This window comes from Oncorhynchus nerka, linkage group LG23, assembly GCF_034236695.1.
Source record: "Oncorhynchus nerka isolate Pitt River linkage group LG23, Oner_Uvic_2.0, whole genome shotgun sequence".
NCBI lineage: Eukaryota > Metazoa > Chordata > Actinopteri > Salmoniformes > Salmonidae > Oncorhynchus > Oncorhynchus nerka.
In genome coordinates, this window is record NC_088418.1 from 24,848,889 (window position 1) to 24,868,602 (window position 19,714).

General features: G+C 42.1%; 2 protein-coding genes across 2 annotated transcripts in view; both read right to left on the reverse strand.

Annotated features, from left to right (window-relative positions):
• The window catches only part of wdr90 (WD repeat domain 90), an 89,244-nt gene that overhangs the window by 64,877 nt on the left and 4,653 nt on the right, over positions 1-19,714 (reverse strand). Inside the window, exons 4-14 of the mRNA XM_029629434.2 lie at positions 15,209-15,347; positions 14,821-14,991; positions 12,527-12,653; positions 12,139-12,206; positions 11,828-11,940; positions 11,349-11,609; positions 11,120-11,182; positions 10,909-10,977; positions 9,808-9,918; positions 9,397-9,542; positions 8,848-8,905 (exon numbers count right to left, since the gene is read on the reverse strand). Of these exons, the coding sequence (XP_029485294.2) occupies positions 8,848-8,905; positions 9,397-9,542; positions 9,808-9,918; positions 10,909-10,977; positions 11,120-11,182; positions 11,349-11,609; positions 11,828-11,940; positions 12,139-12,206; positions 12,527-12,653; positions 14,821-14,991; positions 15,209-15,347 (1,326 nt within the window). The remainder of the gene's footprint in view (positions 1-8,847; positions 8,906-9,396; positions 9,543-9,807; positions 9,919-10,908; positions 10,978-11,119; positions 11,183-11,348; positions 11,610-11,827; positions 11,941-12,138; positions 12,207-12,526; positions 12,654-14,820; positions 14,992-15,208; positions 15,348-19,714) is intronic.
• LOC135564017 (general transcription factor II-I repeat domain-containing protein 2-like) lies at positions 16,351-18,994 on the reverse strand. Its single transcript, XM_065008412.1, is given in 3 exon segments — positions 16,351-17,315; positions 17,318-18,338; positions 18,340-18,994. Coding segments are annotated over 3 exon segments (1,818 nt in total). The 5' UTR covers positions 18,739-18,994; the 3' UTR covers positions 16,351-16,917.

Sequence of the window (19,714 nt, forward strand, 5' to 3'; positions counted from 1 at the left end):
CTGAACTTGTCCTGCTTGGTGACTTGAACATGCTTAATGCAACCGCTGTGTCAGATTTTTTTTTAACTTTACGGAAAAAGCATAATCTGAGAACGGTGCTCAGAGCCCAAACATATCCGCCATGTTGGGTAGTCAACATTATTCATAAACAGCATTATAAATATTCACTTACCTTTGATGATCTTCATCAGAATGCACTCCCAGGAATCGCAGTTCTATAATAAATTCTTGTTTTGTTCGATAATGTCCATCATTTATGTCCATTTATGTCCAATAGCTTCTTTTGTTAGGGCGTTTGGTAAACAAATCCAAATGCGCAATCTGGTCCATTCGGACGAAACGTTCAAAAAGTTATATTACAGGTCGAAGAAACTTGTCAAACTAAGTATAGAATCAATCTTTTAGGATGTTTTTATCATAAAAGTACAATGTTCCAACTGGAGAATTCCATTATCTTTTGAAAAGCAATGGAACGACAGCTACCTCTCAAGTGAAAGCGCGTGACTGAGAACGAGGCTGTAGGCAGACCACTGACTCAAAGAGCTCCCATCCGGCTCCACATCACAGTAGAATCCTCAAGTTTCTAAAGACGGTTGACATCTAGTGGAAGCCTTAGGATGTGCAACAACCAATATCCCACTGTGTTTTCAATAGGGGTGAGTTCAAAAACTACAAACCTCAGATATCCCACTTCCAGTTTGGATTTTTTCTCAGGTTTTTGCCTGCCATGTGAGTTCTGTTTTACTCACAGACATCATTCAAACAGTTTTAGAAACTTCAGAGTGTTTTCTATCCAATACTACTACTACTAATAATAATAATAATATGCATATATTAGCATCTGGAACTGAGTAGAAGGCAGTTCACTCTGGCCATGCTATTCATCCAAAAGTAAAAATGCTGCCCCCTATCCCAAAGAAGTTAAGGAGATGTGCATCTATATTTCCATGTCTAAAAATGGTATTTTCATCAACATTTATAATGAGTATTTCTGTGAATTCACATGGCTCTCTGCAATATCACTGCATGTTTTGGAACATCTGAACGTAACACGCCAATGTAAAATAAGATTTTGGGATATAAATATGAACTTTACCGAACAAAACATACATGTATTGTGTAACATGAAGTCCTATGAGTGTCATCTGATGAAGATCAAAGGTTAGTGATTACTTTTATCTCTATTTGTGATTTTTGTGACTCCTCTCTTTGGCTGGAAAAATGGCTGGGTTTTTCTGTGAGTTGGTGGTGACCTAACAATCGTTTGTGGAGCTTTCACTGTAAAGCATTTTTTAACTCAGACACTGTGGCTGGATTAACGAGAATTTTATCTTTAAAATGGTGCGGAACCCCAGTCCTAGACAGGTTAAACCACCTGACCAAGTCCTAAAGCAAATGGGACTCCCTAAATCCTTCTCAGATTATCACCAATCCCAAAAGGTATGACTCCAAACACCCAGAAAAGGCTACTCTCCTCGATGTTATCCTCACAAATAATCCTGATAAGTATCAGTCTGGTGTTTTCTGTGATGACCTTAGTGATCCCTGTTTTACAGCATGTGTTCATAATGGCTGCTCAGTGAAACGATCTGTCCTGATTTGTCATAAACAATTGCTAAAAAAACTTTAATGAGCAAGCTTTCCTTCATGAACTAGCCTCTAAAATGGTATAGATTCCGCTTGATCCCCTCTGTCGAAGACACTTGGACCTTCTGATTTGATATTTTCAGTGGTATTGTTAACAAACACACCCCTATAAAGAAAAAAATAAGTAAAAACAGGTCCAGCCCCTGGTTCGACCGTGATCTTGCAGAGTTACTCCACCTCAAGAATTGCATTTAGCGAAAGGCTCGGCACACGCATACTCAGGTTGACTAGCTTTCATTCAGGCAAATGAGAAATGAGTGCACTCAGGCCAACGTTAGTTACTTTAAGGAGCAGTTCTCTTTTTGTGGGTCTAACCCAAAGTAGTTCTGGAAAACAGTTAAAGACCTGGAGAATAAACTCTCCTCACAGCTGCCCATGTCCCTTAATGTTGATGATGTGGTTGTTACTGACAAGAAGCATGTGGCTGAGCTCTTTAATCACCACTTCATTAAGTCAAGATTGCTATTTGACTCAGCCATGCCTCCTTGCCAATACAACATTTCCTCATCTCCCACCTCTTCTAATGTGACTATCCCCGATGCTTCTCCCTATTTTCCCCCTGCCCCGCAACAAAGTTTCTCCCTGCAGGCAGTCACTGAGTCCGAGGTGCTAAAGGAGCTCCTTAAACTTGACCCCAAAAAACATCTGGGTCAGATGGTTTAGACCCTTTCTTCTAAGGTTGCTGCCCCTATCATCGTCAAGCCCGTCTCTCCTTTCTGGGGAGGTTCCCATTGCTTGGAAGGCAGCCACAGTCCGTCCTTTATTTAAAGGGGGAGATCAAGTTGATCCTAACTGTTCTATTTCGCCCTGTTAATCAAAAGTGTTGGGAAAACGTGTCAATCAACTGACTGGCTTTCTTGATGTCAATAGTATTCTCTCCGGTATCCAATCTGGTTTCCGCTCAGGTTGTGGATGTGTCACTGCAATCTTAAAAGGTCTTCAATGATGTCACCATTGCCCTTGATTCTAAGCAATATTGTGCTGCTATTTTTATTGACTTGGCCAAAGCTTTTGATACGATAGACCATTCCATTCTTGTGGGCTGGCTACGGAGTATTCGTGTCTCTGAGGGGTCTTTGGGCTGGTTTGCTAACTATCCCTCTCAAAGAGTGCAGTGTATAAAGTCAGAAAATCTGCTGTCTTAGTCACTGCCTGTCACCAAGGGATTACCCCAAGGCTCAATCCTAGGCCCCAAGTTCTTATCAATTTACATCAACAACATAGCTCAGGCAGTAGGAAGATCTCTCACCCATTTATATGCAGATGATAGTCTTATCCTCAGCTGGCCCCTCCACAGATTTTGTGTTAAATGCTCTACAACAAAGCTTTCTTAGTGTCCAAAAAGCTTTCTCTACCCTTAACCTTGTTCTGAACACCTCCAAAACAAAGGTCATATGGTTTTGTAAGAAGAACGCCCCACCTCCCACAGGTGTGATTACTATCTCTGAGGGTTTAGAGCTTGAGGTAGTCACCACCTTGACGATGCATTATCCTTCTCTCAGCACATATCAAAGCTGCAGGGCAAAGTTAAATCTAGACTTGGCTTCCTCTATCATAATCACTCTTCTTTCACCACAGTTGCCAAACTAACCCTGATTCAGATGACCATCTTACCCATGCTAGATTACAGAGACATAATTCATAGATCGGCAGTTAAGGGTGCTCTCGAGCGAGTAGATGTTCTTTAACATTCGACCATCAGATTCGCCACCAATGCTCCTTATAGGACACATCACTGTACTCTATACTCCTCTGTAAACTGGTCATCTCTGTATACCTGTTACAAGACCCACTGGTTGATGCTTATTTATAAAACCCTCTTAGGCCTCACTCCCCCCTATCTGAGATATCAACTGCAGCTCTCATCCTCAACATACAACACCCGTTCTGCCAGTCACATTCTGTTAAAGGTCCCCAAGCCTCCCGAGTGGGAGGCAGTGCCACCAGAGACTCTGGGTTTGAGCCCAGGCTCTGTCGCAGCCGGCCGCGAACGGGAGGTCCATGGGGCGACGTACAATTGGCCTAGCGTCGTCCGGGTTTGATTGATTTAGATTTATTTTAGTCCCCATTTGGACTAATCTTCCAAGAGTGCTTAAACATTAAAATACGAAAACATTTTCACATATAACACACTATTACAAACATACATAATATACTAACACAATGACCCAATAAATACTCGATCTAAAAAAAATATTGATTCTTCATCTACTATAGTCCCACAACATTTCTATGTATTATATTCCAATTGTTTTAAAATCATGTTTAAATGTATATATTGAAAGGTTTCTAGTTTGCTCAGTTAATTTATTCCATTTATTTATTGCTCTAAATCAAAATGTTCTTTTGCCTATTTCTCTTTTCTGTCTGGATAACGCATAGATGGTGGACAATCTATTCCTATTATTTACGGAATGTCTGTCTCTTACCAACTGAATACCGTTGTGAATAGAAGTTAATTAATGCTTGTGTTATTTTCCACCATAATTTGCAAATAAATTCATTAATCCTACAATGTGATTTTCTGGATTTTTTTTCCTCATTTTGTCTGTCATAGTTGAAGTGTACCTATGATGAAAATGACAGGCCTCTCTCATCTTTTTAAGTGGGAGAACTTGCACAATTGGTGGCTGACTAAATACTTCTTTGCCCCACTGTATGACTGTACCCAATTCGATGCTACCTCCTTAAATCCATAATGCATAAATTTTGTCAAAATGATTTCATGATCCACTAAATCAAATGCTGCACTGTAATCTAAAAATAGTACACCCACAAATCTGCTATTATCCATAGCATTGAGCCACTGGTCAGTCATGTCAACCAATGCACTGGTAGTGGAATGGTTTCTACGATAAGCATGCTGATTGGCTGTAATCAGATCATTATTTTCCATGTACTCCCACATTTGTCTACTCACAATACCCTCCAATATCTTACTGAGTGTAGGGAGTAGACTAATTGGTCGACTATTGGAAGGAGTAATGGGTTCTTTGCAGTCTTTCAGAATAGGACACAGTTTCGCATGCTTCCATACATTTGCAAACATCCCCTTTTCACGTGACCAATTAAATATGTATTTCAGTGGAACTGCAATCTGGGGAGCAGCACAGCGAAGCAAAAAATTGTCCATAAGACCATAACCTGTAGATTTACCATCAGGTAATGACTTCAATAGGTTTAACATCTCCTCCACTGACACCGTTTGCAGACTAAAAGAGCAGATCTTATTGCTCATAATATGATCATCAATCCATTGGACAATAGCTTGTTTGGAAGAATGTACGTTTACATTGTTGCTCAGTAATTACATTTTCTTTGTAAAAAAATCTGCAAAATGATTGGCAATATCAACTCCAATCAACCTCCACACTAGATGGGCATGATGAGATAGATGCACCAAGTAAGCCCTTAACTGTGTTCCATAACTTTTTACAATCGTTTTTACAATCAATAAACGCATCGTTGTAAAATAAAATAAAAAAGTGTCTTTCGATTCAATTTAACTGCATAATTACGTAATGTTCTATAATTCTGTTCATCAATTTCTAATTTTGACTTGGCTGCTTAATACTTATTTCTTTGAGAAAAAGCCTCACCCAGTTCATCATCAATCCATGGAGATGAACGGGCACCAACTGTACTCTTTCTTATAGGGTATTATGCCCCTATAAGAAAGAGTACAGTTGGTGCCCGTCCATCTCCATTACCTCAGTGAGCAAATCAATAAAACATTCTCTAGCGTGATTTAAATCATCCTCTAGATAAATCAGCTTCCAGGGTGCAGCAGCCAAATCATTTAGAAATAGCTCATGATTAAATGTTTTAAAATTTATTTTGACCACAATCCTAGGGAGTTTCTTTGGAACCTTGGTGTTCATGGTTATGGTCACAATATTATGGTCTGTCCAGCCCACTGGCATTGATCTGGCTTTTGAGCATTGCAGTGGTATATTACAGAAAATCAGATCAATGCATGTGTCTGAACGATGCCCCAACTTAATTGAAGATCTAGTAGTATCATTAACCATTTGTTTCAAACCACAGTTCTTGGCATATCTCATCAATTTTGTTCTATTCGAATGATTGTGATCCTTCCAATTTATATTAAAATCACCCAAGATAAATACATCTCTGTTGCCATCTGTGGCCTGGTCAAACCCAGTACATAAGTCATCCAGATAGGACACCTTAGAGCTATGAGGTCTATACACACATCCTACCAATATGGGTGCCTGGTGAGGAAGATTGAGCCCATAGTTTGACATACATTAAGATCATCCCTCCTCTTAAAAGGTATATGATTCTGAATACAGTGCTACACCCCCACCATTCCTGTTCCTGTCCCTTCTCAGTAGACTATATCCTTGAATGTTAATTTAACCATCATTTATAGATGCATCAAAATGCCTTTCGGTCAAAGCCAAAATATGAATTTAATTTATGTTGACCAAGTTAAAAACCTCATGTATTTTGTTAGGAAGGCTACATACATTAACCTGAGCTATATGCAGCCCTTTCCTTATCAAGTGAAGATCAATAGAGCATGTATTCGTTATAGTTGAAGTTGTCATGATACACCACAACACACATACTCAAATTTGAACATTAAATTAAAATAGCCAGGGAGTTACTCCAGAGTCCCGATACAATTGCCCATTGATATGAAGTTTATCCATCACCATGGAGACTCGTTAATTCAGGCAACGCTTTTCCTTCATGATGGGATATAGTCTTTCTCCTTTCATTGATCTCGGTGGGGAAGTGATCATTCATTCCAAAATCAGTGTTTCTGAGTTCTCTGCCCATGTTCTTCGTCATTTCCTTTTGCTTAAATTTGTCAAAACATGCAATAATAGCTGTGGCCTATTTCCAGAGGCCTTACATATTCTATGAACTCTGGAGAAAGTGGCATTGCGCACAACATGTGGGCAGTTTTAATTGAGTTGACATAAAGTCTCGGACTGTGTCCTCACAGCCTCTGCTGTTGTCATTCTCCGGTATCCCTGAGAATATTAGATTGTTCCGCATTGATCTACACTGTACATCAAGCAAGGTTTCTTTAAGTTGTTTGTCCTCCCTTTGCACCACCTCCACCTTGCAATGAATAGAGTATACAGTACCTTTCAGCGCCGTGTTCTCTTTCCTTAGAATCAACCAGCGTGTTTACAGGCAGAGTTAATCACACAAACAAACTGTTCAGCCGCAACTGATGAAACTAAAGTTGAGTGACAACAAACACTTCATTGAAGAAAAAAATGAGATTGTATGAGGTGATGAAAAAATGTGTCTTTACAAAAACTATAAATTGCACTGATGAAACAAATGTTGTAATTAGGGAGGTTGGGTTTGGCCGGTAGGGAGGGTTTGGCCGGTAGGGATATCCTTGTCTCATCGTGCACTAGTGACTCCTGTGGCAGGCCGGGCGCAGTGCACGCTAACCAGGTCGCCAGGTGCACGGTGTTTCCTCCGACACATTGGTGCGGCTGGCTTCCGGGTTGGATGCACGCTGTGTTAAGAAGCAGTCCGGCTTGGTTTGGTTTCAGAGGACGCATGGCTTTCGACCTTTGTCTCTCCCGAGCCCGTACGGGAGTTGTAGCGATGAGACAAGATAGTAACTACTAACAATTGGATACCACAAAATTGGGGAGAAAAGGGGGTAAAATAAAAATAATATATATTTTTTTTAAAGTACCCAAAGCACACACATCCCTGAGTCGCTCCTCTTTTCAGTTCGCTGCAGCTAGTGACTGGAAAGAGCTGCAACAAACACTAACTGGAATGTTGTATCTTAATCGCTTAATTCAAAGACTCAATCAGGAAAACTCTTACTGACAGTTGTGACTGCTTTGTGTGATGTATTGTTCTCTACCTTCTTGCCCTTTGTGCTGTTGTCTGTGCCCAATAATGTTTGTACCATGTTTTGTGCTGCTACCATGTAGTTGTTATGTTGCTACCATGCTGTGTTGTCATGTGTTGCTGCCTTGCTATGTTGTCTTAGGTCTCTCTTTATGTAGAGTTGTCGCTCTTGTTGTGATATGTGTTTTGTCTTATATTTATATTTTATTTATATATTATTTTTAATCCCAGGCCCCCGGCCCCGCAGGAGGCCTTTTGCCTTTTAGTAGGCCGTCATTGTAAATAAGAATTTGTCCTTAACTTACTTTCCCAGTTAAATAAAAAAATATAGCCATGTTATTTGTTACTCCCTATATATAGCCATGTTATTTGCTACTCCCTGTATATAGCCATGTTATTTGCTACTCCCTGTATATAGCCATGTTATTTGCTACTCCCTGTATATAGCCATGTTATTTGCTACTCCCTGTATATAGCCATGTTATTTGCTACTCCCTGTATATAGCCATGTTATTTGCTACTCCCTGTATATAGCCATGTTATTTGCTACTCCCTATATATAGCCATGTTATTTGCTACTCCCTGTATATAGCCATGTTATTTTCTACTCCCTGTATATAGCCATGTTATTTGCTACTCCCTGTATATAGCCATGTTATTTTCTACTCCCTATATATAGTTATTTTTACTGGTCATTGTTATTCAACCTTATTCACCATTATTTATCTTTACCTCTGCATTGTTGAAAAAGGCCCCGTAAGCATTTCACTGTTAGTCTACACCTGTTGTTTACGAAGCATGTGACAATTCATTTTTTTTTTTTTTTAAGTTAGGCCCCCACCGCCACACAACAAGCAATTAACTTTCTGTTCACAGTCACAGCAATCAGTCAACCAAAAGGTAACTAACACTGATTGCGAAGCCATGGTAAAAGTCATGATGATGATAATGAATTGCTTTTTTTCCCCCCAGAGCGTTTCTCATTAGGTCCTTAAGCAGTGCGCTGAAGTGTTTTTCTATTGACCTTGGTTGCTCCCTAGCTGGGTAGCCATGGTAAACAGACTGTTTTGTTTTCAGGTAAGAAAACAGCTAGAAGGCCAAAAGAAAGATCATTGTTTAACCTGAAAAAAACTGAGTTTAAGACTGAATAAGGTCATCTTGGCTGTAGCCACAAAGTGACTAAGAAGAATTGTTTCGACAGAATTGTATATATGGATTATATTAAGAATACAATCTGGATACCATTCTTCCTAGTCATGGACTGTATCCTTTGAATACAGTATCTGCAAACAATTCTTCTGAGTCACGCATCATATCATGGCTGTTGGCTGTGGCGCTTACTGTTTTACTGTGGCCGTCTTTCCCCACTCCACATAGAACCCCACCGCTGTAGGAGAAGCTGAGGACAACAAGAAGCACAAGTCATGAACAGAGTGAATATCAGTCCTTAAAGCGAACGTGTGTGTGTTGTATTATACTGTATATGCGTGTGGTTAACTCAATGAGGACAATGGGACAGGAACACACAGGGGAAAGTCAAATGTGAAGAGGAGTTACATAAGAGGGGAGATGTGAGGTGAAGGGTCACCTTAGTGAGGTCAGCAAGTGAGCATGGGTCTTGTGGCTGAGCGTGTGCGTGTGCGTGTGTGGTTGTGTGTGAACGGTCACCTCAACGAGGACAGTGAGTGAGCATGGGTCTTGTGGCTGAGCGTGTGCGTGTGTGGTTGTGTGTGAACGGTCACCTCAACGAGGACAGTGAGTGAGCGTGGGTCTTGTGGCTGAGCGTGTGCGTGTGCGGTTGTGTGTGAACGGTCACCTCAACGAGGACAGTGAGTGAGCGTGGGTCTTGTGGCTGAGCGTGTGCGTGTGTGGTTGTGTGTGAACGGTCACCTCAACGAGGACAGTGAGTGAGCGTGGGTCTTGAACATGGCCAAGCAGTTGGCCTTGAGGTAGTTCCAAACCCGCACCACACTCTGAATGCCGGTCTGGGCCGAGGCCAGCACTGTGCTGTTCCCATTGAACGTGAGAGCAGACACCTGACAGCACACAGAGACAACACACTGTGAGGTGACATTGATGCCACCTTGACAGTGATGAAATGCAGCGCTAGTGTCAAAAAAGACCACGGAACTCTCATTACCTGCTGTGGCATTTCATTCAAAACCTGTTATAGTACAACGTCTACAGCACCACCCAGGCCAAGTATTTGAAGTGGCATGGCCTACTATGACAACAGCGGTGCTATTTGTGAGTGTGTGTTGTGTGTGTATTCAGGATATTTCATTAAACTGTGTGTTACACCTTATCAGTGTGGCCGATGAAGAACCTCTGCTGTCCGGAGGAGATCTTCATGGAGACGATGATTGCGTGACAGGGATACACCACCGTATCCCCAGACTTAGTCCATAGAGCCTAAAGGGAGAGCGGTAGTAGATTTGGTATTTATAAACCGAGTAGTTTGAATCCTGGGTGCTGATTGGCTGAAAGTCGTGGTATATCAGACATTATAAACTGGGTGGTTCAAGCCCTGAGTGCCGATTGACTGAAAACCGCGATATATCACACCGTATACTACGGGTATGACAAAATGTACATTTTTACTGCTCTAATTACGTTGGTAGCCAGTTTATAATAGCAATAAAGCACCTCGAGTCTTTGTGGTATACGGCCAATATAGGGCTGTATCCAGGCACTCTGCGTTGTGCATAAGAACAGTCCTTAGCTGTAGTATATTGGCCATATACCACACCCCCTCGGGCCTTACTTCTTAAATATACAGTACTTGTGTATATGATATATAGTTTTGTCATATATGATCTCACAGAGAGAGAGAAACTCATATCAGATATTATATCTGTAACATATAAAAATGGTATGATATCTAATATACGGCAACGATGGATCATAAGTTTTCCTTTACTTATTTCACATGACCTACAGGACTTTATAACCCCCTTTTTCTATCTTGTCTCATCGCTGCAACTCCTCAACGGGCTCAGGAGAGGCGAAGGTTGAGCCATGCGTCTGCCGAAACATGAACCGCCAAACCACGCTTCTTAACACCTGCCCGCTTAACCCAGAAGCAAGCTGCACCAATGTGTCGGAAGAAACAGCATTCAACTGACTACCGAAGTCAGCCTGCAGGCACCAGGCCAGCCAAAGGGAGTCGCTAGATTGCGATGAACCAAGTAAAGCCTCCCCTAACCCAGACTACACTGGTCCAATTGTGCGCCACCCTATGGAACTCCCGGTCACAGCCGGTTGTGACACAGCCTGAGATCGAACCAGTCTGTAGTGACGCCTCAAGCACTCAGTGCCTTAGACCGCTGCGCCACTCGTGTGGCCCCCGTGTGAAAACATATCTCATAGCGTAAACAAACACAGTGCCACCTTGAGACTTACACATTTCATAGTGGCTCCACCAAAACCAATGATTCTGTTGAGCCTGAGGATGGGGTCAGGATGCAGCTTCTGAGTAGACAGAAACAGGATTCACACCAATAACTGTATGGGTTCACACAATATTCTGTACAATATCATTGTACGGAAACTAACAAAGTCGTCAGGTGTTTCAAAATCTGAAGTCAATCTCTTTTTTCTTGTCTTTTCTTACCCGCTGTTGGGATTCCTTGGCTATGGGAAGAGTGACAGGTCTTGAGACTGCTGTACAAACAATCTGGAAATGCAAAGAGACGAATGTGGAATCCTTCAACAGTACAGAAACAAAGCAGTGTGTAGGAGCAGGGAAAGCACAGGAAGTGGCTTTGTGAAAGAGGTCTGTTACATGAAGGTGGAGTGTAAATTGAGAGGTGTGTGTGTAAGTGCTAAATGGTGTGTCTCACCTCCTCTACGTCACTGTCGTCTCTGTGGGTGTTGATGTCATCCTCGGTGTGGGCGTAAACGTGCACGCCCCCATCGTCCGTGCACGGTATCCTGACAGCCGAGCGGTGCGACCTGGAGGTCCTCGACCCCTGACCTTTTCCCAGGTTGTCGCCAGGGCAATGCCAGTCGTCCTGTGATGTGTCTTGGCCGTTCAGGCCAGATGTGACCACTCCCAGCTCAGCAATACTGGACGTCTCCAGAGTGGTGCGATGCCTTGGTTGCTGGGGGAGGAAACGGCACATCAGGTTATGACAATGCGAAATACAGCCGTTTGTAATTGTACAGAGAACAGACAGTCTGACACAGACAGTATACAGAAAATGGGACGACCACAGATATACACATATACTTAGAGCATGAAAATACAATTTCAGACACAAAGAACACACACACACACACAAACCAACCAACCACCCACCCACCCAGGCTATTGTCTTACTAGTTTGGGGGTGGTGATCTGCTGGATGAGTGACACTCTGTCTTGCACTGGTTTGCTGATGTTTACACTGCGAGACATCTCTCTCATGGGACTCCTCTCTGCTGGGGAACATGCTGGGGCAAGACAACAATAACGTGCTGTTACCACAGAATTTGTACTGTGCAATTAATGTTTTCATTCTACTGTAATTATACACTAACATAGTAATCACGGCATTTGTCACAATTGCTGCTTAGGCACATCTATTCTTAACTTCATAGGAATTAGAAGTAAATCAAACATTCATAGGTGTTATAGTGCTGTCCACTTACTAGATACAGAGCTGGGATAACCTTTCTGAATGGAGTCAAAGGGCATCTTGGCTCCGTCTGATGGAAACCTGTTAGAATAAACAAAGTAGCAGCTCAAAAGTTTTAAACATAAGAAGCAGTTGAAAGGCAAGTTGACACTTCAATACCGACTGAAACTAGAAAATGTGCATAGCGTCAGCAATTGATTTGAATTGTGACAGCAGCTCGATTCACCCTGTCTACGGTAACTGGATAGCAGTTCATTAGGGCATACCGGTGAAAAAAGTTTGAAAATGTTATTTAACAGACAACGAAAACAAGCAGTTATTTTTGGACAAGTCCAGGTAGTCGCTCGCTTTTTCAAATAAGTGTTCTCCCATTTGAATACCACCCTGGTGAGGCCACCCACCTGATGTAGTCATAGAGGTCATGCCAGCTGCCTCCCTTGGGCACAGGGAAGGACATCTCCCTAGGCATGGGGCCTGTGCCCAGAGATGACGCCAACCCGGCCTGCTTTGCCTCAATGAAGGACACTCCTGGAGGGAAATGAACAAAGGATAAAAAGATGAGGAAGTATATTGAAGTATATTGAAGAGATCGATTAGCCTTGGAGCCGGGCTAGAACCTTGAGGGAGGCACAATGAATGAACACAATTGATTGCACCCCCACACAGCCTGGTCAATTGCACTGTGGTTGAATTGAATAATTATTTTATTTTAAACTCAAGAGATGGCCATGAATAAGTAAGTTCAGCTGTTTTTGAAAAATGTCAAGTAGAAAAAAATGCACTTCAAATTCAGGAAATGGTCTGAAATAAGCAGGTTGAAGGTTCAGCTGTTAAACATTTTATAAACTAAAAAAAATATGCCATACTAAGGAAATGGTCTCGTAAATAGGCTTAGCTATTTCTATAAAAATGCATAGATAAGGCCCAGGCTTTTGAACATCCTGAAGAAAATGAGCCCTTAACCTAAATATATTTTTGTTTAACTATGTGGTAGCTATACACCCACCGGACAGTTTATTAGGTACACCACCCCATTCATGAAAATGGATTGCTCCTACAGACAGTGAGTCAACGTGGCCGTGGCTTGCGATGAGACAAGATAGTAGCTACTAAACAATTGGATACCACAAAATTGGGGAGAAAAAGGGGTACAACTCTTTTTTTTTTTTTTTAAAGGAAAATGGTAAGAATTGTGCAATAGGGCAACAAACAACAAATAGCAGCACAACAGCGGAGTGGAGAACGGCATCTCGGAACGCACAACTCGTCGATCCTTGTCACAGATGGTGTGGTCATCTGCTGTAAAAGCCAGAGTTCCACTCCTATCAGAGTAGCTTCAGAGTTTCGAAGATGTATAAAATCTCAAATCTAGTGCAAAGGCATTTTAGAAGCATTACTTCTATAGCAAATACCAGACACTCATTCATTCTTCATCGTGCAGTCATCTAAAATCCCGACTCCATTTAATGCCAATATGTTTATTTATTTTTTATTATACTTTTGTAATGCTTTTTGTGACGTGGATCACAATTACAGTTACAGTCTATCAGGTTGCGTGATGCTCATAACGTTACGTGGAAAATACAACTAATGGGACGCAGCATTGTGCGACCAGTTATTTTTCTAACTTTCATTTAATTTCTTTCACTAGCAAATGCGCGTGAACTGCTGGCACTTTACAGGCGGACTACACCGCTCACGTGTTGCAAAATACATGTTTGAATCTATATTATTCAATTATTGCACCCACACTGCTCGCACACGCCAACGAGCGTCTACGTTGCCAAGCGCTAACAATTTATTTTGTCGCCCCCACACCAAACGCGCTCACAACACGCAAGTTAAAATATCAAAACTCTGAACCAATTACATTAATTTAGGGACAGATCGAAAAGAATTAAACCTTTATAGCAATTTAGCTAGCTAGCTAATGTGTTCTATTTAGATAGCTTGCTGTTGCTAGCTAATTTGTCCTGGGATAAACATTGTTATTTTACCTGAAATGCACAAGGTCCTCTACTCCGATAATTAATCCACACATAAAATGGTCAACCGAATCGTTTCTAGTCATCTCTGGTCCTTCTAGGCTTTTTCTTCTCTTGACTTTATATTGCGATTGGCAACTTTCATAAATTACATGCATTACCGCCACCGACCGATTTCGTCTTTCAGTCACCCACGTGGGTATAACCAATGAGATGGCACGTGGGTACCTGCTTCTATAAACTAATGAGGAGATGGGAGATGCAGCGCGATCTGCATCAGAAATAGAACCGATTTCTATTTAAGCCCTTGGCAATACAGATGCTCGTTGGCACGCGCGAGCAGTGTGGGTGCAATAATGGAATAATATAGATTTTTTTATTTATATTGCAACGCGAGCGGTGGAGTCAGCCTGTAAAATAGTAGTCAGTTCTATTTGTGACGCAGATTGCGCTGCAAGACTGCCTCTCCCATCACAGGGAACATTCTTCCTCAATGACAAAAGCTGACACGTTATTACTAATAAAAAAGGTAACTAATAGCTAGTTCTGTGGAAACATTAAAAACTTTGAGCCAGGAATTTTCTCCCAGATTGCAATTTCATTTTGTGCACATACACAGTCCTTGGTAAACCTGACATGAAGCATCTAACACTATATTACATTATAATCCTATTATAAAATCCTGTGACAGCTTTGGGTCTCAGTCTCACCAGGGTCTAGCACCAGGTCACTGGTGAACATGTTTTTCACTGACATGTTGGCACACAGTTTGACTGTCTTCAGGTGGCTGTGGCGGCGGTTGAGGTAGACAGAGAGAATGTACTGCAGGTCCATCATCAGACAGGTCCAACGCACTGTAGAGGGGGCGGGACCCACCAGTCCTGGCCAATAGAAGAACTTGGTCATGATCAAGGAACACCGCAGTACAATTGTAATTTGCTGGTTTAGGCATGTTCAGTGAAGACATCACAGAAGACAAAACTCGACAAATCTGATTCAAATGACCAGCTTTTAGCTGTTACAATTCAACCAGTTTTGCTTGAACATGATTGTTGTTGTAACTGTGTCACTATGTTCGGTGTAGATGTATGTTTTCACCGTGTCTGGCTGTTTTTGCAGTGCTCTCGTACACCGAGCCCTTGGCCGCTCCACACAGGAAGGGGAACTGCAGCCAGGTGGCCGTGGACTTGAACTCCTTAAACAGGTTGGAGAAGGAGACACGGATCACCTGGCCCTCCTACAAAAAACAGCAGAGGAAACAGGGAGGTCAAATATAGTACCTGTAATTCTTATGGTGGGGTTGTACTGATAATTGGTAAAAATGTGAATACTTATTTGTACAGTTTAGTTTGTTTGAGGTAAAAATGGACTCTTAACAACGTGATGAAACTTTGCTAGTTTCTTGAGTCGGCAAGGAGCAACAAAGTCTCGGGTTGCAGAGGTAACAACCCCCACAATGTAGCAGCAGCACACATATACATATAACTCATAGATTAATTATGTTTCTATTGCAGCACATGCAATCAGGAGCGAAGGAGAAAATGTGCGTCTAAAAATATGTTTTTATTTTTGCTATTCAAACTGTTACAGAGACCGCAGTCATTAGTCTGGCCAATTAGTCATCCTAAATTCCAGGACCATCACAACCCTACATCTAGAGTGAGAAAAGGTCTATTTCACTCTTTGCAACCATGAGGAGAGTGATAAGTGATCCACTGAACCCCTAGGCAAATCTAATGACAGAATGATATAGTGTGTCCAACTTTTAAGCATGGTTTTGAGTGGCCTGGGGTAGAAGAAATCAACCTTGTCAAAATGAGGTACTAGGTCTTGTGTATTGGGGTTCTGCAGCAGAGCATCATAGAGGTTTATATGTGTTAAGATGAGCAAGGTCAAATAAATGGTTGAACTCACACTTGTTATTTGGCCAGTTGTCCTGCAAGGACTTCTGATTGGTCAACCCCAGGATAGTGTGGGGGGATTATATAAATGGCATCCTGTTCCTTTGTTCGGTGGAGAAAAGCTGAGGACAGGGGAGACTGAACATCTACCTCCCAGCATAACATCTTGATTTGTCCTTCTCAAATAAACCTATTTTTCTCCCCCTGATTTGCTTTGGAGTTTGTGTTATTGAATAATAACATCAATTGCTAACACTACACAAAAGAGACAATTGACTTAAAGTAATCTGACCTTGGCAAGGGCCATTGAAGTCAGTGTGTCCATGGACCTAGATCAGGGGTGTCAAAGTCAAATGGACGGAGGGCCAAATAAAAAAATCAGCTACAAGACGAGGGCCGGACTGTTCGAATGTTCATTGAAAATTTTTTAAATGACGCATATAGTCTAGTGAACCTAATTGAACCTACTGAAAACCTAACAAATATATTACAATATGATCAGATAAATAAAGCAATATTTTCTTATGGCTCTGTCAGTAATCTTTAATTTTCAACAGACACAAAAGACAAATTTCCTTTATATAAATATCCCCATAACATGAACATTAAATGAAAGAAACCGGTATTCAAGGCACCATCAGTAGACTATATTTTCTATTTTAGCAAAAGTGGGCTAAATTTACTTCAAAGAAAAAACAATAATAGCAATTTTCTATCATCCACTCAACTGAAATATTTTTAAAATATAATTGGATTGAAATACAAAAAAATAAAGTGCAAAAATCTATTAATCAAAAACAACACTTTGTTTAAGGAGAAGTAACATGCAGTGAAAACAAATATTAAATTTTAACTTTTAAACTTGAACTGAGTAAAAACTCTAAATATGTGATTGCACAGTAATGTTCACTTGTTTGAGGTTGAGGGTGATACTTGGTGGTGTCCCATCTTTTCCACAAGTTCATCAATGTTCGGGGTAAGGCTCTGAGCTGAAGAAATCCTCAGAATTGAGTGGAGGTGTTCAGCAGTAAGTCGACTTCTGTGTGATGTTTTGTTCAGGTTCATCAAAGAAAACAGTTGTTCACACAGGTATGTGCTGCCAAACATAGACAACGTTTGAGCAGCCTGGATGCGCAGCTGGGGCATTGTGCCGGGGAGGAAACGGGCGAACTCCGCAGCACCCACTGCCGCATATTTTGCCCTCAGTGCATCATTGCATTGGAGGTCAATCAACTCCATTTGGAGGTTTGGTGGTGAGCTTTCCACGTCAACAGCAAATGGGTTACCGAGCAGTTCCAACCTGCTTTTTGTGCTTCAAAGTCAGCAAATCGGCGTCGAAAGTCAGCGGCAAGCATACCTATTTTATCAGCCAACTGTGTGCTCGGGAACGCACTGGTAGAGAGCTTCTCTTTCATGGTCTGGCAGCTGGGAAAGTGGCTCAAATTTTCTTTCCGCATCTGCGTCTCCCACAGAGTCAGTTTGGTTTTAAATGCCTTCACTGTACTGTACATATCAGAGATGACACGATCCCGACCCTGCAGCTGCAAGTTTATTGCATTCAGATGACTCGTAATGTCACACAGAAAAGCCATTTCACACAGAAACATTTCGTCTCGGAGTTGTGTTGTGTCTTTCCCTTTGCTGTCCAAGAACAGACAAATCTCCTCACGAAGCTCGAAACATCTTTGAAGCACCTTTCCCTGGCTTAGCCATCGCACCTCTGTGTGATAAGGCAAATCACCATGCTCCGTTTCTAACTCCGTCAGAAATGCCTTGAACTGGCGGTGATTCAAACCTTTGGCTCTGATAAAGTTAACTGTGCGCGTGATGATGCTCATTACATGCTCCATTTTCAAGGCTTTACCGCACAACGCTTCCTGGTGTATGATACAATGATAAGCTGTCAGCTCACCTGTCGCGTTTTCCTCTTGCATCTTTTCCCGTATCTTCGCCACCAGTCCGCTCCTGTGTTCACACATCGCAGGTGCTCCGTCGGTTGTCAAACCCACGAGTTTTTCCCAAGGCAGCTCCATCTCATTTACACATCTTGACACCTCTTCATACAAATCATGCCCCGTAGTTGTGCCATGCATAGGACGTAAAGCCAAAAACTCCTCTGTCACGCTTAGGTTGGAGTCCACTCCGCGGATGAAAATTGACAACTGGGCAATGTCAGAAATGTCGGTGCTCTCATCCACAGCCAAGGAATATGCAATAAAATCTTTTCCCTTTTTCACAAGCTGCTCTTTTAGATTGATGGACAACTGGTCTACTCTCTCGGCAATGGTGTTTCTGCTCAGACTCACATTTAAAAAGAGTTGCCTTTTTTTCTGGGCAAACTTCGTCACAAACTTTAATCATGCAGTTTTTGATGAAATCCCCCTCCGTAAATGGCCGGGCTGATTTAGCGATCTCTTCTGCCAAAATAAAACTGGCCTTGACAGCAGCCTGGCCTTGTGATTTGGCTTTTTTGAACAGAGCCTGTCGAGATTTGAGGCCTCGTTTTAATTCCTCTGCCTTTTGTAGCCTTTGTTCCATGTCCATATTCTTGTTTTTGTCCGCGTGTTTCGTTTCATAATGTCGTCTCAGATTATACTCTTTCAGTACCGCCACACTTTCTCCACACAGAAGACACACAGGTTTTCCAGCTACCTTCGTGAACATATACTCCGACTCCCACCTTGTTTGAAACCCCCGGTTCTCAGTATCCACCTTCCGTTTTGCCATTTTTGATGGGTATCTGAAAGTTAATTTTACTGTGATGCTGACGACTGCTGTGCCAATAAATATTGAAATGAAGCAGCCTACTGCTCGGTGCGTCACCTTTGCATTGTGGGAAATGTAGTATTGGTGCGTGTAAAAGATCTGCGGGCTGCCGGCTTGCTGCGGGCCGGTTCTAATAATAAATCAAGATCATCCCAGGGGCCGTAAAAAACCTTCTTGCGGGCCGGATGTGGCCCGCGGGCCTTGACTCTGACATATGTGACCTAGATGATAGACGCTCAGCAGTTGTGCACTTTCCCTGATTATCTCAACTGAGAATCAGAGACAGGGAAATCAAGGCACATGCTTCCGCTGTGGCAAAGCGGGACATCAGACATCTACGTGCTGATGTAAGGACATGAATTGCCGGCAACATCGCGCTCAGAGAAAACGTCAAAGACTGAAAACAAACAGACGTTCCAACAAAAGAAAAATATATGTTCACGCTGTTGAGCAGAGAACATTGAGGTGAGAGACTCAGACAAGGAAGTCACACTGAAAATCCTGACTGTTGCTGGGGGGGGGGGTATGGCTACTATGTCTCTCCCTTACTAGAGGGGCAGCCAGTGCATATGGAGATTGACACAGGGGCAGCTGTATCTCGTGTCAGACACAAACCAAAGTTTTTGAAAGCACAACGCTTAACTTATACTATCAAACCAAAAGTCGAGGCTGACTTCGAAGCTCTAGTTAAGAACAAAGTATTGGAGCTGGTCAGCGTGAGTGAATGGGCTACACACCAAACACTACGAGAGATAGGCGGGCACCTAAACGGTTGGACTTGTAGAATAGACTCTCCCAACAGTTCATGTAGAGAGAGTTGTGTATTGGGGTTGTGCGGCAGAGCATCATGGGGGTTCGTATGTGTTAAGACGAACACGTTCAGATAAATGGTTGAACAAATTCATGTCTCATCATGATTTAATTGTTATAAAGGCGT